The sequence below is a fragment of the Cariama cristata genome, unplaced genomic scaffold (assembly GCF_000690535.1).
Source record: "Cariama cristata isolate BGI_N322 unplaced genomic scaffold, ASM69053v1 scaffold10692, whole genome shotgun sequence".
Classification (NCBI taxonomy): domain Eukaryota; kingdom Metazoa; phylum Chordata; class Aves; order Cariamiformes; family Cariamidae; genus Cariama; species Cariama cristata.
Window position 1 is genome coordinate 4,312 of NW_009603242.1, and position 27,171 is coordinate 31,482.

Sequence of the window (27,171 nt, forward strand, 5' to 3'; positions counted from 1 at the left end):
GTTGGCGGGACGAAGACAGGAGTTGTGCGCTACGTGGGAGAGACAGATTTTGCCAAAGGAGAGTGGTGTGGTGTGGAGCTGGATGAACCCCTGGGGAAGAATGACGGGGCGGTTGCTGGTACAAGGTACTGTGCACTCTCAAACACAGCCTGGGGCATATAGAGTCCTGCGTATCTCTGAGGGTGGCTGGGGGCCAAATGCCATTTGGACTTGGGAGGAGGAGTTAGGGCTGTGTTTGGTTGGATGTTGTGGGCTGGGAGGAAGAGTCCAGTTTTGAGCCTTTTAGACTTTGGGATAGCTTTGCAGGGAGATCAATAGAAACATCATCACTGGAGCGTTTTGAAGCAGGATCAGATAATGTCTGTGAAGAAGTAACCTGAGTGGCTTCAGGAAACAGGAGAGAGTAGGGAGAGAAGATAACTTATAGTGGGATTTAGTTTTTGCTAGAAATTGATTCTGTGATTGTATGAGCTCTGCTTTCTGCCACACATTCCCTTCGTAAACTTTCTTCTTGCACTGTGTCTGTAATTCACCCTGTCAGAACTATAGAAGATAAAGATTTGACTCTCTTTTTTTCCTCAGCTTAATGTTACTTATTCTATTCTTTCTGGGGACAAATTTCTGGAGATCTGAAAGAACAATTGGTGGTCATTGTCTGTCCTTGTACTAATTCTGTAGTGTGACAGCTGTCTGCTGGTTGATTTTACCACCTCAGACTCCATAGGCACCTCCACTAATTTCCTTTTCAAAAATAAAAAAAAAGCGCCCTTGTTTAGTATCTGTAAAACTAGGCAGAGACATCTCACAGGCTTGCTTAGAAGCTGTTTCTGTTCATGTGGAAGTTGGGCAAGGGGATGACCCTCAGCTTCAGATCTTGAGCTCGGGGATGTTCAAATCTGAGTTAGACAGGAGCACTTCAGATACAGGTGGAACTGATTCCTTGGCCTTCACAAGTTTCTTTGGTGGGAAATACTATTGATTTCTTGGAGCTTCTTAAGGGAATCTTGTGTTAGAGGTGAAATCTAACTTTGAAACTGAGGAGCTGAGAGTTTCTCCCTTGTTAGATCTCAGGCTCTGTAATAAAGTTTTCTTGTGTTAGGTCAGCCTCATTTTGTCCAGCAGCCATGTGTTTTCATTTGAAATAAGAGAAATGCTGCCTTGTTCAATGTCAGGACAAGAAAGCAGTAAATGATTGGCAGCAGATGGCTGAGTTCCAACCTACTCTCAAAAGAAAAGAGCCAGGATGGTAGAGAATAAGTCATGGAGTGAATCCAAGTCCCTGCTTTCTTTATCATACACTACAAATTATGTCTAGACTTCATCTTCAGCATGCTCAGAAATGATTTATTGTCTCTGTGCATGTGGAAAGTGTGGAAGGCAGATGTGAGTGTAAGGGTGTTCTCTCTGCCTCTCATCCTCACACCTCTATTGCTGTGGTTTTGAAAATCCAACTTTTGAAAGTCGTCTGTCTTCTGAAACTGCTACATCTTGGCTGAGGTTGTTACAGTATGTGCCCTGTCTGCAAGACTTCTCCTTTTGTTTCACACTTTATCAAGAGCAAGAAAGATTGAACTCCACAGCAGGGATTGGGAGGAGGAGTGAATTAAGAGGTTTGGATTAAACAGGGGAGATTGAGGGAAGTCTGTAAGGCATCCCTGCCTCTTGCATCTAGGCTGATTTTGCAGATCTTCTAGCAATAATGGATACTAGCCGATACAGCAGTGGTACATGTGGACTCTCCAGCTGAAGGGTGCTCTGTCCACCAAGGATCTCGCTTCAGGTTTGCAGCATTGTCCCTGTTTGTCCTTTAAACCTTCATCCAACCTTCTGATTTTCTTACTGCACATGCTGATTTCAACAGCAGTGTTTTGGAGGAGAAGCCAACATAGTAAAACGGACTCCCTTGGTGCATGCAGGCACCCCTCAGACAGTCTTTCATGTTTGCCACGGCCATGCAGGATTCCTGATACTGCCTTGAGCTTGTCCTGCCAGAATCGATCTGGGCAGAGACCATCCAGGACTCCGGAGTCTCTCTGCTTTGGTGGTTGTTGCCATCTAGTGAACATCCTTGGCCTGGCTGCCCGAGACCAGCGCTTGCTGCCGCAGTAGCAGTCTGCTACAAAAAGAGTTGAGTCCACAGAGCTGACCCCGAGACAGTGGAGGCTGGTGGAAGTAGGAGAAGCAACATGTGGGCAAATGAGCGAGCAAAGGACGTTGTCACTATCTTTGCTGCCATAGGTAACTCCACTTGAGTTGGTGGTGAATTGGCTGAAATTTGTGGAGGGTCACTCTGATTTTCCTGCAGGTTCAGGAAGGGGCTTCAGGTCTGGATGTGCATCAAAGGGAAGGTTGAAGGGCCAGGGTTTCCTGAGCAGCTTGTGACTCTGGTGGAGGCTACCTGCAGGCTGTGGTTCAGTAGCAGTGCCAGAGAGGACAGGATATCACTGTGGTGAGGCCCTCTCCGTACGTCAGATGGGTGCTGCTGAGATACTGAGGTTTGCTGCATCTGCTTTCCTGTCTGCACCAGAGACTAGAGAGGTGCTAGTGTGGTTGGTTTTGGTTTCTTATCCACAAAGCCAAGCGAGTTCCACTTTCTCATCTCTAGTATGTTAACCTTTACCTGCTTATTTTACCGTTGTTCTTCTCTGCTTCTGCTCCTAAGGGAGTCTGCCCGCTAAACTGCTCATAGCTTTGCTTTCACATAATGTGAAACACGTCAGCTTTGCACACTGAAGATCTTTTTTTAAATGTATTTCAAAATCTCCTGTGCTGTTTCCCACCTGCAGTTTGCATTACCATCACACCACCACTTTTCTTGCCTGTTTCTCTTCTGTAATGTGAGTATAGAGCTCCTCAGCAGTCGGTGAGAGCAGGTCTTGGTTTTCAAGCAGACGTTTTTTTTCCTGCCAAGTGTTCTGGACCCAATTCCTGCTTCTGAACTATAAAAGTTAATTGCAACGACTTCCAGTCTGGACTAAAAGAAAATGAGCAGACATAGTGATGCAAGTTTGGACTTGCTAAGAGCTGTCAGGGGGCTTTTGAGGGACTTAGCCTTTGGCATTGTTGTACGGACACAAGTACCAGTCTGTGCTTAGACTAGATAGACCTGTGGAAGGGGCTGTGCCATGCTGTTGGTCTGCCTGTGCCTACTGCAGTTTGAGAATATGATGCCAAGCAGGACTTTGGCTGGTTTGCTAGAGGTCAGACTGATTTTCTTCCTTGGGTCCCTTTTCTCCAGCAAGGTCAGCCTGCGGTATGGCTGGTTTTCCAAACCCAAGGGCCTGTGTTGGCAGCAAGCAGAGAGGGCTAAGTGATTTTGGGTTGTAAAGGCTTTTTTTTAAAGATGGTTATAGAAAAAAAAATTGGGCTTGAACAGATGTTTGAAAATGAATTGCTCTGTCATCTGGCTGGAGATCAGGCTGTTCTCTGGCCTCCCAAGCACACAGAGGTCTGCCTGTCACACAGCCGTGTGGCTGCCAGCACTTAAAAATAAAAGGGAATTGGGGAAGCAGCTGCTTACATCTGGAGAGAGGACTTGTGCTAGCCAAGCTGAATTTGTATCATTTATTCATTAGGACCTGTTTTTTATGTTAACGTAGGACAGACAATTACATGGCCTAGTATTTAGTCCTAGCCTTGCTACGAAGCCTGTGAGAAAGAACTCTTAAAGGAGACAGTTGTCTTTGTTGGTTACTCCCTTGAAACAAGGGGATGCGATGTCTGGAGGTGATATGGTTTTACTTGCTGCAGTGCAGCTGGCCAGCCACAGATAAACCCTGGCTTGAGCTCGTCAACCCAAGCTCTGAAGGGGTTTCCAAGGTTTGACACTGTGGGTTTTGGCTCATTTGTATTCTGAAAGAAGGCTCCAGAGAGACACAATCATCGGGCTCACTGCAACTGTGGAAGAGAGCTTGCACTGTAATTATTTGATGCACCCTTTTTTATGCTTTCTAAGTTTGTTTGCATGGGAACCAGTTTCTCTTCCTCTGCCACCCAGAGATGGCACACACTGGAGTTTGCTGTAATGGTATTTTTAGCTTTGACGTTAGGAGCTGCTGTTTTCTCCTTCTGTTTTGAGAGGAAAGACTTTTACGGTGTAGAACATTTATACAGAGCTGTGCAATTCGCATCTTTTATTCGACACCCTTTACTATGTGACTTTCTTGCAAAGCAGGGGAGAGAACACATGCAGGTTTGGGGAAGGTTGATTTGTAAGGAAGCAGTGTGTATACTCTCCCTATGTTTATTGGGATCTTGTGCTACCCAGGCTACCAGATGGGTCTTTCCTGGCATCTCATCAAAGTGTGCAGCAACTAGTGCGTGGCAATTATCTCTGGTTTCCCTGCTTAAGCACCACGAGTGAAAACATGGAGATTGTTGCTCTAAGCGGCAGGAAAGGAGAATAATCCAACCACTTGCACACAGGAAACAACGTCACGGCGAAGCACCTGGAGATGATCTGATGATGGGGTTGCGTATTGCTTAGCAATGCCATTCTGTGAGGCTTGGGCGAGATGGATGCTCTACCACCTCTGAATTGGTGCATCTCCTGTATTTACAGGTATTTTCAGTGCCCTCCCAAGTTTGGCCTCTTTGCTCCAATCCACAAGGTGATCCGGATCGGGTTCCCGTCAACCAGCCCTGCCAAGGCAAAGAAGAGCAAACGAATGGCCATGGGAGTGTCTGCCTTAACCCACAGCCCCAGCAGCTCCTCCATCAGCTCTGTCAGCTCAGTGGCATCATCTGTTGGGGGCAGGCCCAGCCGCAGTGGGTTGGTAAGTGGCTTTTTCTACAGACCGTGCAGCCTCCATCCACTACTTCTGTGACCCAGCTCTACAAAGTGGGAGGGTTGGGGTTTTGTTTCAGCAGCTGCACTGGGGCAGCTGCTCCTTCACCATCAATTTGATGAGGGGAGTGGAGTGTGGGATACTGTTACCCACCTTACAAATAGGACTCTCTTCATGGACACAGGAGTTGTAACAGACATGGAGCAATTGTGACCGTTAAAGAGCTTAAACTGCTATTTGCAATGGGATGAATCTCAGCTCTGCTGTCAAAAGCAGGGTTTATATAAGATCCCTGCAGAAAAATGCCATTGCTTCTTGTCTCGTGTGGTTGTGTAGCAGTGTGCTGCTGTATTGAACAGCTATGCAAAGCTCCTGCAATGACTGCGTTTTACTGTGGAGGGGTGACACTGTCCTGGATCACACGACTTGTGCTTTGGCAGGCACTCAAGAAGGCGGACACCAGAGCAGGCACCAATATCATTAAAAGCTCTGACTCTGCCGTAGTGTGTGCTGCATAGTACCTGCAGTCATCCTGGCTGGGGACAAGGGTGCAGTATCCATTACTGGGAGTGCATCCAAGTAGCCTATACCAGTCTCTAGTGGAGATCAGTCCTCCCAGCTGAGCTCACTGTTTGGGACTGCACCAGTGCAGGTCATCAATAAAACATTTAAGGCAGCAGATGATACAATATATGATAATCTTTCCTGACCCAGTTCCCACCCCACATCCTGTCCTTTGGGAAATCGTCCTTTCATTGCAGTGTAGAAGAGCTGTTGAGCTTGTGAGCAGTGTCCGGATGTTTTGCAGACTTGTTAACCCCACCTGTAGGGGCCAGAGCTGGAACTGCAGCTCTGTGCAGCCTAATAAATGATCAGTAGGTGAGCTGCATTCCAGATTTAACGGGGGACTTCAAGGTATTCTAGACTGGGAAGGACATAACTTTACCCCTGTCTCTTTTTAACTCTCTCTCCAGCTGACAGAGACCTCTTCTCGATATGCCCGAAAAATCTCTGGCACCACAGCTCTCCAGGAGGCACTGAAGGAGAAGCAGCAGCACATTGAACAGCTTCTGGCAGAGCGTGACCTGGAGCGGGCTGAGGTTGCCAAAGCCACCAGCCACATCTGTGAGGTGGAGAAAGAGATTGCCATCATGAAGGGCCAACATGAACAGGTAGGAAGTGACTTTATGACTAGCACTCGAACATCAGGCATTCTCTGAAAATTTCAGATCATGACATTCACATCAGGAAGCTATACAGTGGTAAACCTGGGCTCTGAATTTCTGCCTTTTATGTGGAGAGAGCTTCCTGCATGGTGGGTGAAGCTGAGGCGGAGAAAGAGATTGCCATCATGAAGGCCCAACATGAACAGGTAGGAAGTGACTTTATGACTAGCACTCGAACATCAGGCATTCTCTGAAAATTTCAGATCATGACATTCACATCAGGAAGCTATACAGTGGTAAACCTGGGCTCTGAATTTCTGCCTTTTATGTGGAGAGAGCTTCCTGCATGGTGGGTGAAGCTGAGGCTCTTTCTCCACTCCTGCCAGTGTCACATGTGCTCTCTCTGCCCCAAGCCAGGAGTAGAAAAAGAGCTGTGCCAGAAAAAAAAGACAGTAGGCAGTTTGTGCCTGGTGGATCAATACATTTGAATGCTGAAATGCAAGTGGAGGGCAGACTTGTTCCCCTTAGCTGCCCAATCTGGCCTTGGCTGTCACTGCATTGCAGTGGTTTTTTGATGCTATCAGACACTACTGAGAACATCAGCTCAGTTTGCATGTTGCTGCTTTCCTGCCAGAGAGAATGTTTTTATCACATTAATAAAGTCAAGAGATCTGTAAGGAAAACAGGTGGATCACATAAGCTTTTTTTTTGCACAAGCATTTGTACAAATCATATTTTATGCACTTGAACGTTTAAAGAGAGGAGTTGTGTTTGCGCTATTCATCAATATGTGCCTTCAATGACTGCTATTGCCCTAAATTCCTCCCTTGTGTTTATAAAGCCCTGGTCAGGGAGCAGGGGTGGCACTGTGTATCTTTGTGTGGTGGGCCACACCTGCCTGTCAGAAATGCAGGAGAAATTGGCAATTCAACAGCAAGCTGATATCTTCCTTGTGTGTAGTATTTTCCAGTAATTACCAGTAAAAAATGAATTAACGCGGGTCTGAAGTCTCTCCCTTGCTTCATGAACAGGGCTGAATTGCACCTGGTAAGCTCAGACCAGATTTTCAAAACTGTTCAGATTTCAAGTTCCTAACTCTTAATCGGAGCTGGATTCTCCAAAGGGTTCAAGTCAGAGAGGCACTGAAGCATGGATCAAATTTTCAGCTGCTGGAGATTGTGCAACTTTTCTTAATTTTTGATCCCTACCTATTGGGCTCTTTGGAAAATCTACCTTCTTACCATAGCATCCTTTGAGAAACAGATCATCAAAACCTTCCGATCACTTGTTCTGATCCTTTTTTTTAAACAACTCTGTACTTCAAACATTAACTTTTGTGGCTTGGGCTCTTTTTTTTGCTGCAGTACGTCACGGAGGCAGAGGGAAACCTCCAGCGAGCACGAGCCTTGGTGGATGGGATGCAGAAGGAGAAGATTGAGCTGTTGAACCAGCTGGAAGAGGAGAAGAGGTAAAGCAGGAGTGGATGGGTGTGGAAGAGGTGAAGTCATGGGGGAGATGAGGCTCTTACCAAAGAATGTCCTCCGTTGGATCTAAGGAGAAGAAAGTGACTGAGAAAGTAATCTTTGGATGTCTTCCAGTAGTTCAAATATGCTGTGTTTCACTCTTCTGGCCACTGTGGTCTGCCTGCATGTAGGGAAGGGATGCGCTGCTTCAGGTAACGGGAAGTTAAGCACAATTTTGCTGCAGTTGCACATCTGATGTGACTCTTGTCTGGGGCTGGTCATACAGTACTGTGGCTGCCCCCATTTGCTGACAAACTGCTGCTAATCACAACCGAACAGTGAAGTATTTCCAGTTAGTCTTGTACATTCCTATGTCTTATGGTGCTTAGAGGAGACTCAATGCTGTATTTTTCAGTGGGGTTGCAGTGAGCTAATTTTTGTGACATGAGCAGTCTCAGGTTTTTTCAGTATGCTCAGCTGAACTTGACTATTGCAATGCAATTGTAAAGGCAGAAGACAAACAGCCAGCCAGGGCAGCTCATACTTGGGGTAGGGGCAGCTCTGTTTTGTTGCCAAAAGGAATTTCATGATTTGACACGCTTTCCTGCCAAATGCATGTAGCACTTTTTACAGGAAAAAAAAGACACCATCAACTTCCATTCCTGATTAGAACTCAAGTGCTGGCACTTCTGTGATGACCCCGATAAATATTTGATGGGCTGCTTGCGTGTCCAAGAGCACTTGACCATGGCAAATGTTGCACTGACAGTACAGTGGTGGCCAACAGCTGATCTGCTACTGCCAGTAGAAGGCCAAATAGTCTTGGTCTCCCTCTGGGCAATGAAGTTATTGAGGGTTTTCAGCCACCTTCCCTGTTGTTTTGTTCCCAACACAGAGCAGGGAGAAGCAGCATTATTTTCCTGAAGGAACGAAGGGCTCCACTAATATCAGTTACTCTGAGATTTGATACCCTGACCAAACTCAGCTGTGTCACTGTGTAAAGTGGAATTACTCAGTAAAGGTGGGATTAACTCATGGCAAGGGTGTGGGCAGTGACAAAGCCTTGCCTTCAGATGTTCTTGGCTAAGGATGTAGCATAAAATAACAGTACTGGATAATAAACAGAACTGTGCAGGTTGGGCCCTTCCAGACCCCAAACTTCTCTGTACATCCCAGCTTTGCTAAAGACCACTTCTTTCCCCTCTATTTATGATGTGCTGATCTTAAGGACATTCTTTCTGAGGAAGGGAAGTGAAACTGGAGTACAGCCTTACTGTAGTGTGATTCATCATCTCCCCATGTCCCAGAGGCCCCATCTCTGTATATATGATGATGCATACATTTCCTCTCTGGGTAAAAATGAAGATCTGCTTGTCATTCTTGGAGTCCGATTGCTCCATATATATAATTAAACTCTTCAGTGGGAATTGAAAGACATTTCTGTATATTAAGTAACTGAAACCAGTGTTGATTTCAATTGAATGATGCCCCTCCTGAGGACAAATTGTTCTTTCGTGCATAAGTCTCCCTGTTCTCCTGGTAGGCAGCTCACTTTCCCAGCTCCAGGAGGCCCTTTAACCCAAGACAGCTGAGTTCTTTCCTAAATATCAACAGATGCCTCCTCTAATTAGAGGAGGTTTAGACAAGGAAGCTTGTTTATGCAGTTAGATATGTACATTCACAGCTATTTTTATCTGTAACAGAATCAGAGTCCTTACATCTGGCTACCAGCTCAACATCCTCGTTATTGCCTTTTTTTTTTTAAATCAAAGAGAACAAAGAGGATTGAGTTTAGCAGAAAATTGAATAATTTTGTATTGTTACCGAATTTTTCTCTTCAGACTTTGCAGAAGAGTCCGAGGCGTGTCTGTGTTTCTGCATGTGGTTTTATGTGCATTTATGCATGACTGGCCTATGCAATCTCTGGTGAAGGCTTTTCTGCCAGAGTGGCTCACCATTTCCTTGTTGTGGAAACATTCAGCATTGCCCACCCTCTGCCAAGGAGGCAGAGGCTCTGATTGCTTTGGAGTATTTTGTATGGGCCCTGTGCATTTGGCACAGGAACTGTCCAGTGCTTGGCTGCAGGATAACAAGGTCTAAGCAAACCAGTGAAACCTGGTTGTGGTTTTCATGTTTTCAGGACTGCTGTGTCAGTGAACAGTAGTTGTGCCTGCTGAGAGGTGGTGCAGCAGAAACCCCGTGTCTGTGAGTGTGTGCCTTGCAAGAAGGCAAATGTTTACTATGTGGGAAGCTTGCTTATTAACTGTCTAGCTCCATGGGTCTTGTTTAGCTTCTGAGCTGTTTGTATCCATCTCCTCTCAGACTTTGGTTGTGCAGGGAAAGCCCATGTGCAATGGCTGCTTAGAAATGGGATGCTGATCTGGATGTTACTGATTGCTCTTTGTGTCTTTTCCCCTCCCCAGGAAAGTAGAGGACTTGCAGTTCCGTGTGGAGGAAGAATCCATTACAAAGGGGGACCTGGAGGTAATTGCCAATACCCTTACCAAAATATGGGGTCAGAACCTGAAATTGCATGTGGGGCCTCACTTGAGTAATTTCTGCCACCTTTTGCTGAACTCTAAACAATACTTTATCTTTATTAATGGCTTCGGACCTGCTGCGAACACCGTGGTATAAACTGTGGTTTGGTATGTTGCCCAATGACTAATAATGCTAGGAGCTGCCTAGAATTAATCACGTGCAGCCAGCCTGGCTTTAAATGTCACCATGAGTTGCCAAGCCATGTTAAAATCTGACTGTATCTGAACGCATGTCGACATATGTGTTTCCACTGTAGAAATGAATTGACTGCTCAGTCACTGTCCCTGCAGTGTCCTGCTATTAGCAGCTAATGGCCATGCACAATCCCCTAGTCAGATGCTATTTTATTCCAGCCGAAATGCCATGTATCGTTTGACCTGCGGTATTCTCGTGTGGAGTCCTCTGCCCACGAGGGTGGGGTTTGACACTAGGATACCCTTTCATTTGGAAGGACTGTTGCTTGCAGCAATGCTGTTGCAGTGAACGTTGTGCAAACTGGAAGTGGTATTGGAAACCTGTCCTTGAGTGGGAGGCTTTTCGAGGGGTGGGTGGGGGAGGAAAAGAAGATATTTCTGTGGAAGCAAGGCTCTGCTTTACACGTGTAAATTAAGAGACTTTCACATACCTTTAGCTAGAGCACTAGGTTAGTAACAGCCAGAAATGTCAAGGGACCTGCTGGTGTGCTTTGCTGTCGGTCATATCAATAAAAGCACAGGAAAATGGGAAAATTAGGCGATGGAGTATGTTGCTATGGCTTTGACCCTCTTGGTATAAACCTCTGCTCTTTATCCAGAAGCTGAAGCTGAGTAATATGTTTGACAGGGTATAAATCAGCAATGCACTGATAGCAGACCTTTGCTAAAGGACAGCAAGTGCAGTTTCTGCCTAGTGTGTGGGTGCAAAATCAGGTTTCTGTTGATTCCTTAGCTTAGATGATAGTTTCCCCCAGTGCTTTATAGAAGGGTGGTTGATCTATCCATCATTCCCTTTGAGAGCAGCGAATTATCCCTGTGCAAGCTGTGCAAGTGTTTTAAGCCTGGCTGTGTAATAATGGCAATGGGACCAGAACTAGCTAGCAGGTATATTTAGATATATTTTTAAAAAAAAAAAAACACCATATTTTAGCAAGATGGTAAGCTGCTGTGACATAAGCCCTCCTATGACTGCAGGTCCCAAACTAAGGATAGATCTGGTTTTCATTTGGGCTGGGAAGGAGTTGCTTTGCAATGGGGATGTGGCCAAGCTTCTTGCAGGCTGCCAGGGTCCTGTCCTCACTTCCATGTTCATCTGTACAGAAGAGCAAATAACTTCTTAAAAATGGAGCAACTTGGTTTTCGGTGATCCAGAGAACTGAGATGTTCCCCATGAGTCCAACACCAGTGACAGCACGGGCATTGACAGAGGGCTTGGCTGTGGTCAGTTTTTACATCCTGTCCTGTCTAATTTGGATGCTCAGACTGAATGACTGACCACCCACTGGAGTTAATTCTCACCTTCCTGCTTTGTTGTGGAGACAGTTAGGATTTCCAGAAGCAAGTAATTCACTTGAAGAAAAAAAATCTCTTATTGGAAATCAGGGGAGTAAGTGCTCCTTCGTGTTGCAGCGTATTTTCTGGGAAATGGTCGTTCCTGATATTCATGTAAAATCACAACACAGTGAACTAGTGGCTACTAGCACAGCCCTTTGCATCCCTAGCTTGAGCTGAACTAACCACCCAAGTACCAAAAGCAAAACCCAGTGACGGTTGTCTCCCCTCCTCTGGTCTTGTTAGTCCTCTTAGGCCAGCAGCCCTCTTCTGAGTACTCAGAGGAGAATGTTTATCTTGTGCTTAACAGCCAGTAACAGACATGATGGTAAGAAAAGATTATCTCCTCTGTGGTCCCTGGATCTAGGGTTTCTGCTGAAGGCTAGGCTAAATCTCATGGTATTTCTCGCAATAGCATGTAGGTTTTAAACATAATCCAGGATGCTCAGGTGTTGAGCATGGCAGGCAGCATTCCTAGAAACTCTTTGACCAAAGAAATCAATGTGTCTGAGGCTTGGAAATATGGATTGAGTTTTTGGACTTCTGATAAAGAAGGGGCTGCAGCTTTAGCCTTGAAAGGTAGTTATGAATTCAACCCATTTTTGATGCTGGTTGGCAACGCTGATGCTATAGTGCTTTGGAAGGTGAAAAGCAATTGCAGGAAAACAAAACCCTCTAAGAAAGGCTTTTTTCTGGTGGAAGATTGTGGTTTATAGGAAATATTTACCTCTTCAAGGAACTGTCACATGCTTATCTCCTGGAACCTGCGTTATGGCTTGAACACCAGTGGGAAGTCAGTTTGTAATTTGTGAATAGTAATTTGAAGCTAATAGCTAGAAGTAAGACTAAAATTCAGATCTGCACTTCGTCAAAGTGCAGGAAAACTTTGGATGTGAGGCTCCGAGTCATACTGGCTAGGCAAGCCAATTTGCATAAAATAAGAAATAATACAGGACTTGATGCAAATCTAAAATGTAAGGACTGTAGAACAGTTGATCTTACTTTCTTCCCTGGTTATTTTTCTCCTCTATTTTCATGTGTTTTTCCAGACTTGGAAAATAACAGGATTGGTAGATACTGAGCAAGAGTATCAGGTGGAACTGAGATAGCTTGGCTGGGAACTTGAGTGTCAACCTCGGGAGTCTTGAGAGAGTCTCTTTGGGAGATTCAGAGAGCAGTTTTATAATACATCAGCATCTTCAGGTAGCCAATATCTGAATATGTAGCCACCAGTTAAGGTAATTTCAAAAGTCTGTTGTTGAAGTTTCACTTGGGGATTTTGAGCTAGTATAAATTGAGGAAAATTCATTGGTATGAATGGAATAATTATCCCTGAAAATAAAATCAAGCCTGGAGCTCCATCTTGAGATGTGGATCTTCGAGCTTTGCAGAGAGCAGGAGAAGCCACTCAGTACAAAATTAATCTTCTTTGTTTTTCTTATTGGGATGCATTCAGCTAACTTTTGCACTTCAACGATATTATTTGGGGCTTTTAATAATGTTTGGGGTTTTGAGACGACATCTTTTTTTTTTCCCCTTCAAGGTTCAAATAGAGCACATGAAATATGGAGTAGTCTGAATATATCTGGCAGCTGAGAACTGGACCATCTATGAATACATGTATAGTGATATCTTTCCAGCCATAAGACAAAAAACAGATTTTTACAAACTTCAATTTCCATTGTTTGTACACAACTAACCAAAACTTGCTTTATTGTAGGAAAGGGTAGAAAAGCCCTAAAACTGATTCCAATAGAAAGAGGGGGAAGCAAATAATTATATGGAAAATCAAGGGCAGAAAATGGGGGTAAAAAAAAAAATGGTTCTGATCAGGTTGGTTTGGTTTTTGGTAGGTCCAGTTTAATTCAAAGGAAAATGTTGGTTTTGTAAGCTAAAAAAATGTGAAAGCCAGAGTCTGCATGCATTTTCCCATGTCTCCTCTCCTCTTTTATTTATGGGAAATTTTACATGATATTACAGTGGTCGTTATGGAGTGCCAAGGTTTGCCACCAAGGGCAGCTATATGGTACTTCTGCTTTAAAAATGAAGGGCACGTAAGCAATGCCCTGAGTCAGTGCTCCTGGATTTTAGCAGGTTAGAGAAACTTCTTGTGCTTAGTTTAATCATCTGCCTAAAAAACCAAAAAAGCAAAAACAAAACAAAAAAATAGTTCTGTTTTCTTGTGTACAAGGCTATTAGAGTTTTAGTGTGCAAAAATCACTTTGAAATTCATAGCAGCCCTATCCAAACCTAAAGCGCGGATTTATGTAACAGTTTGGTATCTACATTTCTCTGATTTGCTTTCAGTGCAGTGTATTTTTGGTTTTAGCAACATGCTATGTACAGTATGATCTGCTTTTTTTTCCACTTAGTGCAGGGTTCAAGCTGTCTCTGGAGCAAAAAGAGGATGGGAACTTCCAATTCTTTTTCAGTCTACCTTGTGATTCTTCTTGAGGAGAGGTGCGGAGAATCATTGCAAGGTCTTTGCGTTCTCTTATGTAGTGCAAGGATCTTGTACTGGTGGTCTGCAGCGGTGGGAGCTTTGCTTTTTAGGAAGTGTCTTCGGTGTAGTCGTGCTGCAGGAAAATGCTGAAGCAGCTTTCTAATGCAGAGGGGTGTTTTCCCATCACAGATGCAATTTTCTTGTGAATAGCCACTACGAGTACCATGTAAAATCCCGTAGTGACCATTTTCTGTTTGGTTGGATTTCTCCTGCTTGTTTGGATCTTTATTCTCCTTCTGTTGTGAACTGCCTTTCCTTGTCTTGTACACTGAAGATGATGTTGCAGCCTTCTATTCCCTCTTTCTCTCTCTCTCTCCCTCTCTCCCCCTTCCCCTTTTCCCATCTCCACTGTTCTTTTTTTCCCTCTGTGTGACCAGACTCAGACGCAGTTGGAGCATGCCCGAATACGGGAGCTCGAGCAGAGCCTGCTGTTTGAGAAGGCACAGGCTGAAAAACTCCTCAGAGAATTAGAGGACGCCAGGGTAATCGACCCCCACTTGCCCTGCCTGCAGAACAGCACGCTTGCCCCCTGCGTTGATGCTCATGACGCCTTGCTTTGGGTTTCTTTCTTTTGGTTTTTGTGGGGTTGATTGATTTGGGCTTGAATTTAGGCTTCCCTGGTATTTTTGGTTTGGTTTTTATTTGCTGTCTCTCCTGGAAATAGTAGTACAATATAATTTCTAGCTTTGCTTCTTATGTGGGGACTTGTTTCTCAGATTGAGTTTGCTTCTCTGCCCCATGCCACCATTTGACACATGAGCTCTTCACAATTCATTTTCCAATTAACACGCCCAAATAATATCTGCACCCTGCACAATTCATTCTGCCTTGAGGCTCCCCTAGGCTGTGATAGGAAATAACGTTGCAATCAGGCATATTGCAATAACAAAGCAAAGGCATTCCCTTTGTCCCCCCTCCAGCAATCTGAAATGGAAGACACTGGTGAGTGCGGGTGGACCAGCTCCGATCCTTGGCCATGCCTGCAACAGATGAACAGCATACCCGATCCTAAAAACAACCAGATGTGGAAAGGGCTTTTTCATGCTGATGTGGTGTGGGAAGCGGCAAACTTGCTATAGTGAGCTTGCTTCTCACTAAATGATTTTAGAGCTGTAGAAAACACAAACATGAGATTCTTCAAAAGGGCTAAATGGTTTGAATGCCCCTGTGCCCATCTAAAATAAAAAACACCCAGCCTCCTGGACTGATGGTTAGTGGGGAAAATGGCAATTGAAATGAAATGGAATTGATTGCTTGTGTTTTGGCTTGGTTTCCTTGTTTCTTCTGCATTTTTCTAATATTTCATCTGGTCAAATCTCTTCTCCATCCATAGCTGCAGCACCCTGAACTCCCTGTGACTAGCAGGTAGTTCAGCCCTGTTGGGTTACATTCAGATCGTAAGACATTGATCCATAGCCCTTGTGCTCAATGTTAACCATGGCCAGATTTATTGTCTTGCATCCTCTAGCCTTCTACATTACTTTTACTTTGCTAATAAACTCTAACAAGTACTCATGTGTAAAAATCCCTTTTCCTTTTTACACCAGGGTAAGCAAATTACGATGCGGAAGAGAGGTCTGTAGGCTGAGGATTGCTGAGCAATAAAGGAAACATGATATGCTTAATGCTGGTTTCAATGCTTGTGATATTCCTGCATGTGCAGTCACATTTCCTCTGTGCATCATCTGGCAAGATGCCTAGTCTGGAAATATAATGCCCTTTCAGGACATTATTTTTCATATATCAAGGATTGTTTGAAAGATTTGTGTTTTTCTGTGGGGAAACAAAAGGTTTGTATTAGAAATAAACAAATTGCAATTGGCACAAAGACATAACTGTTAGAGTTACCGGTGATGGTTACCCTGGTGCAAAACTGTACTCGTATTGGAGGGTGCTGGGTATTCTTTTCCTGTTTATTTGAACTTTGACTAATGTACTTTGGATTTACTTCCACTGGAGCACACTTACTAAGAGGAAGGATGCAGCAATGAGAGGTGGGGACTGACTTTGTCTTCTCTGTCATGTTGCAGTTAACCACGGTAGCTGAGAAGTCCAGAATCCTGCAGCTGGAGGAGGAGCTGAGCCTCAGGCGCAGCGAGGTGGATGAGCTTCGGCAGTGCCTCAGGAGCTCCCACCAAGCAGAGACCCCTGAGCATAACCTTGGCTTGCAGTCAGAGGCTCTTCGTCTACGAGATCAACTGCTGTCTGCCAACAAGGAGCATCAGAAGGAGAGCAGCCAGCTAAAGGAGAAGTACGAGAAGACATTAAAGAAGTACCAGCAGGAGATGGAGAAGCTGAAATCTGTCAATGAGAAGTACTCGCAAGAAATCGTTGACCTAAAGCATAAAGTTCAGCAAGCCACTAACGAGAACATGGGGCTCATGGACAACTGGAAGTCCAAGTTGGACACGTTAGCTTCTGACCACCAGAAGTCTCTGGAGGACCTGAAAGCCACATTAAACACAGGCCCCGACACCCAGCACAAGGAGATCGTGGAACTGAAGGCAGTGGTGGAGAGTATAAAGATGGAGCACCAGCTTGAGTTGGAGAACCTGAAAGCAAAGCATGACATTGAGACGGCTGTTCATATAAAGGAGAAAGAGAGTCTCAAACTGAAGTTGCAGGAGGCTGTGGATGAAGTGGAAAAAAGCAACAGCAACTGGAAAATGCAACTGGAAGCCAAAAGCAATCAGCATCTTCTTGAGCTCCAAGATGTGAAGGACCAGTGTCGAGATGCCGAGCTGAGGGTGCATGAACTGGAGAAACTTCATGGTGAATATAAAGATCAGACAGAAGCGATAGCTTTCTTGAAAGAGCAGATTTCTTTGGCTGAGAAGAAGATGTTGGACTATGAAATGTTACAGAAAACAGAAGCCCAGAGCAAACAGGAGATCCACAGATTGCAGGAAAAAGTGCTTGTCTTAGAGAACAAGCTACAGTCCATGGAGGCCCTGCATCCTTCTCAGCGTGCAAATGTATGACTTCTGGGTCATTTTGCTTGTTTATCATCACTGTTAGTAACCCTTCCAAGGAGTAACTCTCAGCCCTCAGGTGCTGCCTTCTGCAGTTTTCTGAGGCTTTTATGCCTCAAAGTATCTGGATGTTTTTACCTTCCATTGATAGTGCTTTTTCTACACTGCATCTCCATGCTGAAGGTGTCTCTTCCCGCTCTTGAAAGCCATTACAGTGGCACCATTAGAACAAATAAGAGTCAAGAGAAGCAAATGGGCCACATATGGGCTTGAAGGCACATGAGTGCTGTGGCAGCAGAATAGGGCTATCGTGGTTTGTCAGGGGTGGGCTCTTATCCTGACCAAGCAGCGTTCTTAGCTGAAAAAGCATCATTTCTACAATACAGCTGTTGTCCTCCAAGGAGCTGCAGCAACCTTAGTGTGTTATTGAGCAAGGCCCTCTGGGGGTAGGTGGAGGACAGGTTGGAAGAGGAGTCATTGTCCATGCTGAGAGACAGGAGTTGGACTCCATGATCCTTGTGGGTCCCTTCCAACTCAGGACATTCTATAATTCTTTGATAGAGCGTGTAGCTTGCTCAGCATGTGGAGCATGGTTTGAGAGCCTCAGTCTGGGGGCTGAGCTGATGGGATTGGGTGGGAGGTGCATGCCAGCAATGCGGCAGAGGCAGTGGGGAGGCTTCACAGCATATATGGGAGACACAGGGAAATGTGGACTTTGAGGGTTGTAGTGGAAGAGCTGCTAGCAAGGGTTAGGATGGTACCAGGCTGCGGAAATAAAATGCCTGCTTGAATACTAGTCCTGAGCCTCCCAGGGAAGGCTAGAATAAGAACAGTAATAATATGAAGAGATCAATTTTCTGTCGCCTTTGTGTCTTTTTAAGTCATCCTTATTTTTTTCACTATTTGCCACAGGATGCCATCTGCCTTTGTGCATGGCACAGGGACACGAGGCTGGCTTTGTGCTAGAGTGAGGGAGGGAGATGGCTACTCTTAGCTCTCAGCTGGACCCCTATTTATGTTTGGATTTTGCATGAGAAATGAGCAAAAACCCAACTTACAACTTGTCCCTGTGGGACACATAAAATGAAAAGAAACCATAAAATGTGCATGTTTTAAGAATACTCATTTGAAAACTATCGCTGGCAATGTAGTCAGTGTTCCAGACTGGGGTGCCAATGAAGTGAATACAATGCCTATATTTAATTTGCCAACATGAACAGCCCTATTGAAATTGGTTGCACCTCTAGGCAGCAAAATCAGGCCCATGAATTACTGATGGCCAAGTCAGAGCTTCATGCCTGCAAAAAGGCACAATGAACTAGACAGGAGAGGCAAAAGCCCAAGGAGGAATCTAAAGTATTAATGGTGTTTCCAGGGTTTCTCCAACATGTTTCATCTAGTAAAGACAGTTGTGAACAATAAGTACAGCCAGGGCCTGGGGAAAAGTGGGTTGTTATTACAACATGTCACATATTATAGCCTATATTCAAACAGGAATGAATGTAAAAGAAGAAGCTGGAGGCTTGTTCCAGAGCCCTTTAGATAAATGAGAGGACTCTGAGGGATATTGATATTGGATTAGAACCAGGGAGTCTTGAAATAATTATTTTAACTATGTGTCAATTAAAATCAGGAAAATGTGGGAAGAAATGCATGGGTGAAAGCCTTTGAGTATCACAGGGCAAATTCTATTTTTAAATGTCTTAGCTAATTTAATGTGACTGCAGTATTAACTATCCAAGTATTTTAAACAAACAAATGTGTCTTGTGACCATCTTTCCTAGACCTTCAAGTGAGAACCGCAACTGTGCTTCCAAAGAGCAGTTAAATAGTTTTTCCACACAAGTAGTACATCAAGCGGCTTATTTCCCCTTTGGGTGTGCTCCTGCTTGATGTATCCTGCAGCCCGCTCCAGCTCTTGGGGTCTGACCTCAGGGCTTTCAGCGGTGGTGGCCACAGCAACTGCTTGATCTGGGGCATGTGCTGAGCTCCCACCAAAGGCTGCTGGACGTGAAGGGGCTTGAAGGGCTGAATTGTGGCCCTTGCAATGGAAAGCTTGGCCATGAGCTCTGCGGTCTCTGGCTTTTCGTTGCAATGTAGACAAAAGAGAATGGAGGAAAGGCAGAATCCTCTACATTGACTAGCATTTACTCTTTATTATTTTTATTAATGTATTTGTTCTCTAATAATTATTATTTTATCAATGTTTTATTACTGTTTTTATAACATCAGGCACAGTTAGCTTCTTCAGAAGTGGAGGAACTTGTTGTTTGGTAGGTCTCAAGCTGAATGCTAAAGAGCATTTGCACCTGAATATTTTCTGTGATTAACGACAGGAGAATGGTCCAAAGGAGAGCAGCTCTTCCCTCGCTCTGCACAAACTCTGAGTGTGTAAAAGCTGGAACCAGAGCTTGTGGGGAAAGTCTGATCTCTTTTCCCTCCTGGGTGCTTCTTGCTGTTGTGCTCAGCTGCCTGTTGTGTGTGGGCACTCTCAGATGGTACCAGTTAGCCTTCAGTAGTACCCAACTGTAGAAGTGACTCCCCAAAAGCCTTTGTTTCCCTCTCGGGAAGGATGTAAAACATTGTAACTTGAGTACTGGATACGCTTCTGCTTTGGATGGGGCTTTGTGGTTGTTAACTTTGCTTTGAATCTTTGGGAAAGGGCTGTTTTATATCTCATACTTTACATTTGTTTCAGATGATTGAATCTAATGATATTTCAGAAGAAAAGATAAAGATGAAGCAGACTATGGAAGGTATGAAATTTTATTGTTTTTTCTTGGAACACCCTGTTCTAGTGACTTGTGTGCCTTCCCTTCCTCTAACTGTCTGCAGGGATGGCTTAGGAAACCGTTTCATCTCTCAGATTTTGCTGGATGGCATTTATTGTCTGCCTCTTTTTTTTTCCCTTTTTCCTTCTAATCTGACCAAGCACATGCAGGGGTGGATGATTTTACTTGTGTTACACACTCACCATGCAGATGGTGTAGGTTGGAGACAGATCTGGGGAAATGGACATGCTTCCATCCCATCACTGATTTTTACAGCAGGTAAAATCCAGACATTAAATGTAATTTGTTCATAGGAGAGGACTGCTAACAGTAGATATTAATGTGACTGGCTCTAAAATAATGGAGGTTACTTTTTTATTAAGCTGACTATAAATCAAATCCATCCTTTTAACAAAGAATAGAATTTATGCACTAAGAAAATTTGTATAAAGTAGCTTCAAAACTAAATTGCACTCAGCCTCCCTCACAAAGAGGATAAGCTGTAACCCCTACTCTGAGGAACAGCAGACCAGGCAAGATTAGAGCTGGATGATCCACATGGTCTCTGTTACGAACGATGTGGTAGGACATCGCTGTGTGTGGCATACGCTTTTGGGTGTCTGTGAAGAATTCACGGCTGTTCCAAGACACCTACGGTGCTTTCAGATCACATCTTCCCTTGCTTATTCCCAGGAGATCCATATTTCTTCATTCTTCCTTAGGGTTGTTTTCTGGGGTTTTTTTTTGGTGTTTGTTTGGGGGTTTTTTTTAAGCAGAAAATGTATCAGTGTAAATCACAAAGGTGATCTCTGAAGAACTAACTTGTCACTTCTCTTTTCAAATGGCTTATGGTGGCATAGCTTTTTCTCAATTATTTACCTCTAAGGCATCTGTTCTCTGCAAAGCCCTTGTTAAAGCCCTGCTGAGGATGTAGCAACCTAAACAGAGGTTACTGGGGACTTTTACTGGCTTCAACTTCACTTAATAGAAACTTTGTTTAGTTTGAATGTCCCTCCAGCTGTTTGTGGGATAGAGGTGCTTTGTCCTGTTTCCATCTATCCTCAATGCTAGCTAGACATTGTCAGTCAGCTTCATCACTGTCTTTGCAGGCACAAGATTACATATGTGCTATACCAAATTGTATGCTGATTGACAGGTAATTCCTGTAACTAGGTCCAGCAGCCACTGCTCTTAAAATGGCCACTCAGTCCATAAGCATGTTGTTTACACACTGAATAAGCCATATATAGATGTGCTAAAACCAACCAGTTCAGACTTGAACAACAGCAGCATCATGCTTCAATTCTACAGCTCTGAGTGTGGAAATGCATCAGTTCCAGAAAACACATCTTTTTAAAACTGCGTCTGCCATTCAGTATAGGAGGTAACACAAAAAAAATGTACTGAAAGTTCCTTTCTGAGGTTTTTATTAATGTTTTATTCCCTTCCCTCCCCTCCTTGTGGTTGCTTTCTTAAGCCTGTCCGATATGGCTTCCCAGCTGTGTATCCTGCCTCCTAATGCCTGGAGGGTAGTGAGCTGCAGTGAGAAACACCCGTTACCTGTCTCCTGCTGCTTCTCTGCCGATGGAGGGTACCACCACCATGCCCCTGTCGCACCCCAACCCGTCCTGTACACTCGATACCTTCCTGATTTGCACAAAGCATTTTCCAAGCTTCTGATCTTTGTCTTTTTATTCTCTCACAGACCTCCAAGACAAGCTGAGTAAAAGAGACAAAGAAGTGTCATCACTGGTGTCCCAGACTGAAACTCTAAGGGCCCAAGTAAGTGGTAAGTTTCCCTAATCCAGCGCTGGTGGGAACTAGGTTTTTCCCTGCTTGTCCTCTGTACTGGTGTTGAGCAAGGGCTGAGATGCTGAAATGGGCAGGTGTAAAACATGACACTGCCTGTCTTTTAATGGATATTGTTGGTAAAACTTTGTTCAGGAGTTTCAGTCTCTTTTCAGGAGCTGAACACAAGCACTGCAGAAGGTATTTGTGTCCTCTGACCATTGAGTGTCAAAAGCTGAAAGAGGCAGAAGTGAACAGAGCTGGGTGTGTTGTTTCCGAGATCTCCCCTCAAACAGGGCCAGACCCAGAGCTAACCAGGTCTATGCTGCTAGGAGTGGGAATTGGGAAAAGGCAAAAAGCAGAAATGTGAGTAAAGGACTAAGTGACCTTGCTTCCCCCTGTATCCTCTGCTTCTTGTAGCTTTGGACAATAAATGCAAAATGGCAGAAAAGAAGGCTGATTCAGTGTTAAAAGAAAAGAAGAGGCTGGAAGGTGAACTGGAAGCCTTGACCAAGAAAACACATGATGCTTCCGGGCAACTGGTGCTGATTAGCCAGGAGCTACTCAAGAAGGAAAGGTCAGTTTGCAGGTCTGAAGGATGGAGCAGGAGACAGAGGGCTCTGTGTGTGTGTTCATGTTCATTCAGGGTGCTGTCATTTACCACGAAAAGAAATCTAGAGGTTAAATTGTTGAAGTCTACCCCCCAGCTTTCCTGTTCTTTAGAGATATTTGTGTGGGAATTTGGTTAAAATTAGGGGCTGTGAGTCATCAAAGGGACTGCCCTTTCACTGCTTGCCAGGAGCTGCGAGACAGCTCAGTGCCCATGTAGATGCTGAATGAAATCATCTACAAGCGAAGCTGGCTGCTGCCCTGCTCTGAAATATGGGGCCCTGTGCAGGTCCCCGTCTCTTTAAAGCTGGCACAGTGGGAGGGACAGGAGATCTGAAGCCCCCAAAGCGGTGGGAGTTGTGTCAGGTTTGCTCCCTGGCCTTTCTTTGGATCTGTAGCAAAGGTGGGCGGGAGCGCAGAGGGACTCCAGTGGTGTGTGGGCTCTGGAAATGTCTTCCCCTTCTCATGCTGCTTCTTCCAGGAGCCTGAACGAGCTGAGAGCTTTGTTACTGGAGGCAAATCGGCACTCGCCTGGGCCAGAACGGGACCTAAGCCGGGAAGTGCACAAAGCTGAGTGGCGGCTGAAGGAACAGAAGCTCAAAGATGACATCAAGGGGCTGCGAGAGAAACTGGTTGTGTTGGTGAGGGCACCAAAACCCCTCCTGGCCTTGGCCTGAGGGCTGGAGAGCTCTGTGCTGCTCATGCTAGCCCTTCACCCTTGCTCTCAGTCTTCATGCTTTCTTTTGTGCTACTGAGCATCTGACAGGAACTTCCTTGACAGCGCCTGTGAGCTGTGGCTTGGCTTAGTGGCACATCATTAAGCTGCAAAAATGTCCATATGTCCTTCTCCAGTGTTCTTCTGTTCCCGCGGGTTTTAGATCCGTGGCTAAACAGGGCTAAAATTTGTGGGAGAAACTGAAGGTCGGTTATCTGCCCCACATTGTTTTACACATTCTCTGATCTAGGAATAAGCAATGTCCTCCAATTCCTGTGTACTTCAGTGTCCTCCAGTGGTTGAAATGTGAATAATTTATTTGAACTCTACTGGGAACAAATTGGAGCTGCTGCTGGCTGCACTTGATACGATTGCCTTCAGAGTTGTGCTCTGACCCCATCTACTGTTGAAATGAAAACACAGTTTATATGAGTAACTCTGGATTTCTATTTTGCTTAGTTTCTGTAGTTGCTGGTTTTAATCTAACACGCTCCTATTTTCCCTCTGCTGTATAAGGACAAGGAAAAATCAGTAACGGATCAGCGGCGGTACTCCCTGATTGACCCCTCGTCAGAGTCAGAAGTGATCCGGCTGCAGCACCGGCTCGTCAGCACAGAGGACGTGCTGCGCAATGCTCTGGAGCAGGGCCACCAGATGGAGAAGCTCATGGAAGCGATGAGGCTCTCCTCCGAGAAAACACAGGTAGAGCATCAGTGGCAATCGTGTCCCAGGCCCCTCAGCCTTCAGCAGTCATCTGTCTTGAGCAATCTGCTGGGATCTTGCCCCGTGCTGTGGAGGGTGATGCAATCAGCTGGGTCACTTTCTGTCTGCTGGAATCAGGCTGGCAAGACTTTGTTCTGTCAGATGTCGCTTAAGACTAAGAAAAGCCTTCCTGGTTGGTGATTACGGATCCTCTCATGCTCTGCAAGAATGGTTGCTAAATGTGGTGTTTTGGGGAAGGTTGCAGTGTGAGTAACTGTTCTTTATGTCTACAATGACGTGTGGCCACATATCTTTGCGGTACAGGCACTTGATAGTATGAAAGTTGAGGGTTTCTGCCATCTTTGAGAGGTTTATTTCCTTGCAGTCCATAAGCAGAAAGTTTGGAGGTGACTCTGGGAAAATGTTTTCCATTTCTCTTACCAGCTCCTGGAGGCATCCCTGTATCTGATCTGGGTTCACTGATGGACCATGAATGTTCCCATTCCAGTTACTGTCTTCTCTTCCCAGCTTCCTCTGGTCTCCCCTTGTTTCTTCCGACAAAAGCAAAACTGCTTCTGTTATTTGTCTTGCATCCTTTTTTGTGAAATTGAAGGCTGCAAGTAACTTGATTCTCCACATTTGGCTTTTTCTATCTCATACCTGTGGTGTTTAAGCCCTGCATGATTCTTCCTGCAAAGTGGCCTGCCCCTTGTGCCAAGCTTTGTGTTTGGCTTTTTCCATCTCATACCTGTGGTGTTTAAGCCCTGCGTGATTCTTCCTGCGAAGTGGCCTGCCCCTTGTGCCAAGCTTTGTGCTTCATGTCCTTTGTTGCTCTTCTAGCTCTATTTTCTCTTGTGTCTGCAACCAGGTCATGGCTTTCAGAGCCCAGATGCACCAGTGTTTCTCTCGTACTTGCTCATTTGAATTCTTAGCTGAAAAACATCTTTCTCTTGCAGTAATGAGCTGCAACTTACATTCAAGCAGACACTTTAGGATAGTACAGAACAAGCCACTAGACACGGAGAGTGGGCAGAGAGCTTGTTTTCCCTGATGCAGATATGTTGTGGTAGGTAATCTGGGGGTTATCCAGTCTTCTCCTTCCATGACACCGTCTTCTGCCCAATTTGCAGATACACCAAACAGCTGTTTGTGTTGCAGTAGTCCTTGCAGGGAGGCAGTCAGGAGGAGAGTGCATGGTAAAAATCGCAGCCCTGAAAGCACTGCTGGCTCAGCTGAGCATCTGTGTGTTGCAGACAAGTCTGTCTCTATCCCGCAGTGCAGCAGCAGCAGCCGTCTGCCAGCACCAGGCAGGACAGCTGTAGTCGTGATGACAAGTTTGTGGCAGCCCAAGATGTACTATAATCCTGTCAGTACCTCCAGAGTGACTTTAGGTTCTGCTGTAATTGCTATGTGTCAAATGAAAATGCATCATGACAGCCTCATCTGTTGGAAGCTATGGGAGGGGTGGGGAAAGTTTATTCTCTGTTTGCTTTAATGTGAAGTCCCTTGAGAAAAGGAAACCTTCCCTTTCGCATTCCTGTCTCCAGAGGGTGGTGCAGATGGTAATTATTTCTTCCACAACTGTAGAAAATAACTAATCTTAAATAAAGTGAGTTGGAATGGACTTTATGAGGTCAGCTAGTCTATCTCTGGTATTACTTTGATATTTTCCTGCGTAAGAAATCTTAGAGATATGGCAAGATAGAATTATGCCTTCAACTACAAACTGTGATACTAAGAGACAGACGGAAAATTATTGTGGGAAGCTAGGCTTCAAACTTCTATTGATGTCGGATTTTTAAAGTGCCTAGTTACAAGGAAGTCTGGATGAAAGCTCCCTAGTTTTGGTATGGTATCTGCTCATCCTTCCCCTTATGAAGGGGAGTTGTTAACCAGGGGCTTTCAGGCTGAGCCTGAGGACATTGCTAGCCTAAAGAGACCCTGGTGCAATACTTAGGGATTTGATGGTTCTTCCCCAGAAGCCACATTTCCGCTGTAACCTATTCTGCACTACCTTCTGACCTCCCCTCTCCTCTCTGACAGCAGCAGCTGTTGCCCAGGGATCTGCCTTGGCATCGCTCTCCCTTTGTCTGTAAAGCCTTCGCTTCGCAGCACGCTCAAGAAGGAAATCTCCAATTACCGCAAGCTGCTGCTGCTCTCCCTTTGCAGGCTTCGTCAGCCGCCGCGCTCTGCAGTCCTTGATGTGCATGGCTGGCCTTGCTGTTAGACAAGGAGGTGCAGGATCCCGGGGAGCATAATGGCACTGTGTCTTCATCTCCTTGTTGAGTAATTGCTGCCTTGCTGTTTCCATGCCTGCAGCTGCGAAGTATTTGTCCTGTAATAGAGGAAGAGGATATTTGCCTTCTCTGTGTCTTGGGAGACCCTGATCTCACAGCTTTGCAGGAAATGACAAGGATTTGGCACTCAGGCCTTTTCTTGGAGAACTTGCAGTGATTGCTCTGGGAGCTTTTTCACTTAATTTCAAGCAAACTGCACCACTTTATTCATTATCGTGACCATGTACTGCGACCAAATTTCAACCTAATTCTTGGTGTCTGATAGCTGCTTAGCACACAGATTAGGTGTGCTGCAGCCAGGGTAGGATACGTTGCCTTGTGCAAGGCCTGTATCGCCTGGTGTGGTGGGTGCAGACCCCAAGGCTGAATCCCTTCAGCAGCACTATTCTTGCCATCCATCCAGGTAGGATTCACTGTCTGGCAAACAGCTCAGGCTGTCAAAGCAGAGCTTGATTTGAATCTCTGCCTGTTTTTCCTGCCCAAACTAAACCTCTGTCCCATAAGGTTGATTATGTACCTTCATGGTCACAGTAAGAATGGAAGCTGGGTAGCAGGGACTCCTCTAATGATGGGTTTTAAGCCTTACAGTCTTGTCTCCCCATAATGTCTGGTTTTGCTGCCATCAGCAATTCACCAACAACTGTGAATCTGATTACCAAGACCCAAGCAACTGACATCTGGCATGCTGTGACTTCAGGCTGCAGCTTTCTTCTTTTGTTTGTGCCGGTTGTACTGTCATTTTGAAGCTGAAGGGCTCCATATTTTCCCTGCTAAAGAAACATTATAAATGTTTAAAAGTTCTTGTGCATTCTAAAGATAGAACAGCCTGCCCTGGCTGCCAGACTTGTCCCCAGAGACAGGAAATGGGGAATGGCAAATGTCCTTTTCACTGCTGGGATGTTCACTGGGCCGTGTGTTGCAGCTAACGCTGCCCTTCGCTGAGGGTTTGTTTATTGGGATTTAAGAGTCAGAAGTGAAGAGCGGGGTCTGTGTCCATAAGGAACTCGGAGGATGTTTTGTCGCTGGGAAGGATGCAATCCGGCACGTGAGGATTGGGCCAGGGTGCGGAGGGCAGGAAGCTTCTTGTCAAAAGTGGAGTGGGAATTTTGCATTCTCCTTTCCTTGTGTGGAGTGGGCTGCTAGGGAAGGAGATGGCAGTCTTGCCAGATTTCAGTGCTTGTAGGCAAAACCACTAGGCTCTGTGTCCCTTTTCAGTAAGTATTGTCCGTTCTCTATTGCAGCCTGTTGGAAATTCTGGGTCTGCTAATGGGATTCACCAGCAAGATAAACCCCACAAGCAAGAGGTAAGTTATAAGCAGGAAGTTGTTTAA

The 27,171-nt window shown here is 45.1% G+C and overlaps 1 protein-coding gene across 1 annotated transcript; it reads left to right on the forward strand.

The window, feature by feature from the left end:
* Positions 1-27,171, forward strand: CLIP2 (CAP-GLY domain containing linker protein 2; the record flags this gene model as incomplete). The annotated part of the gene is made up of 13 exons (XM_009695101.1): positions 1-125; positions 4,562-4,775; positions 5,762-5,959; positions 7,318-7,421; positions 9,840-9,900; positions 14,364-14,468; positions 16,017-16,961; positions 19,657-19,714; positions 21,435-21,518; positions 21,938-22,094; positions 22,608-22,767; positions 23,358-23,543; positions 27,082-27,171. Coding segments are annotated over 13 exons (2,487 nt in total), but the record flags the coding sequence as incomplete, so codon positions are not given.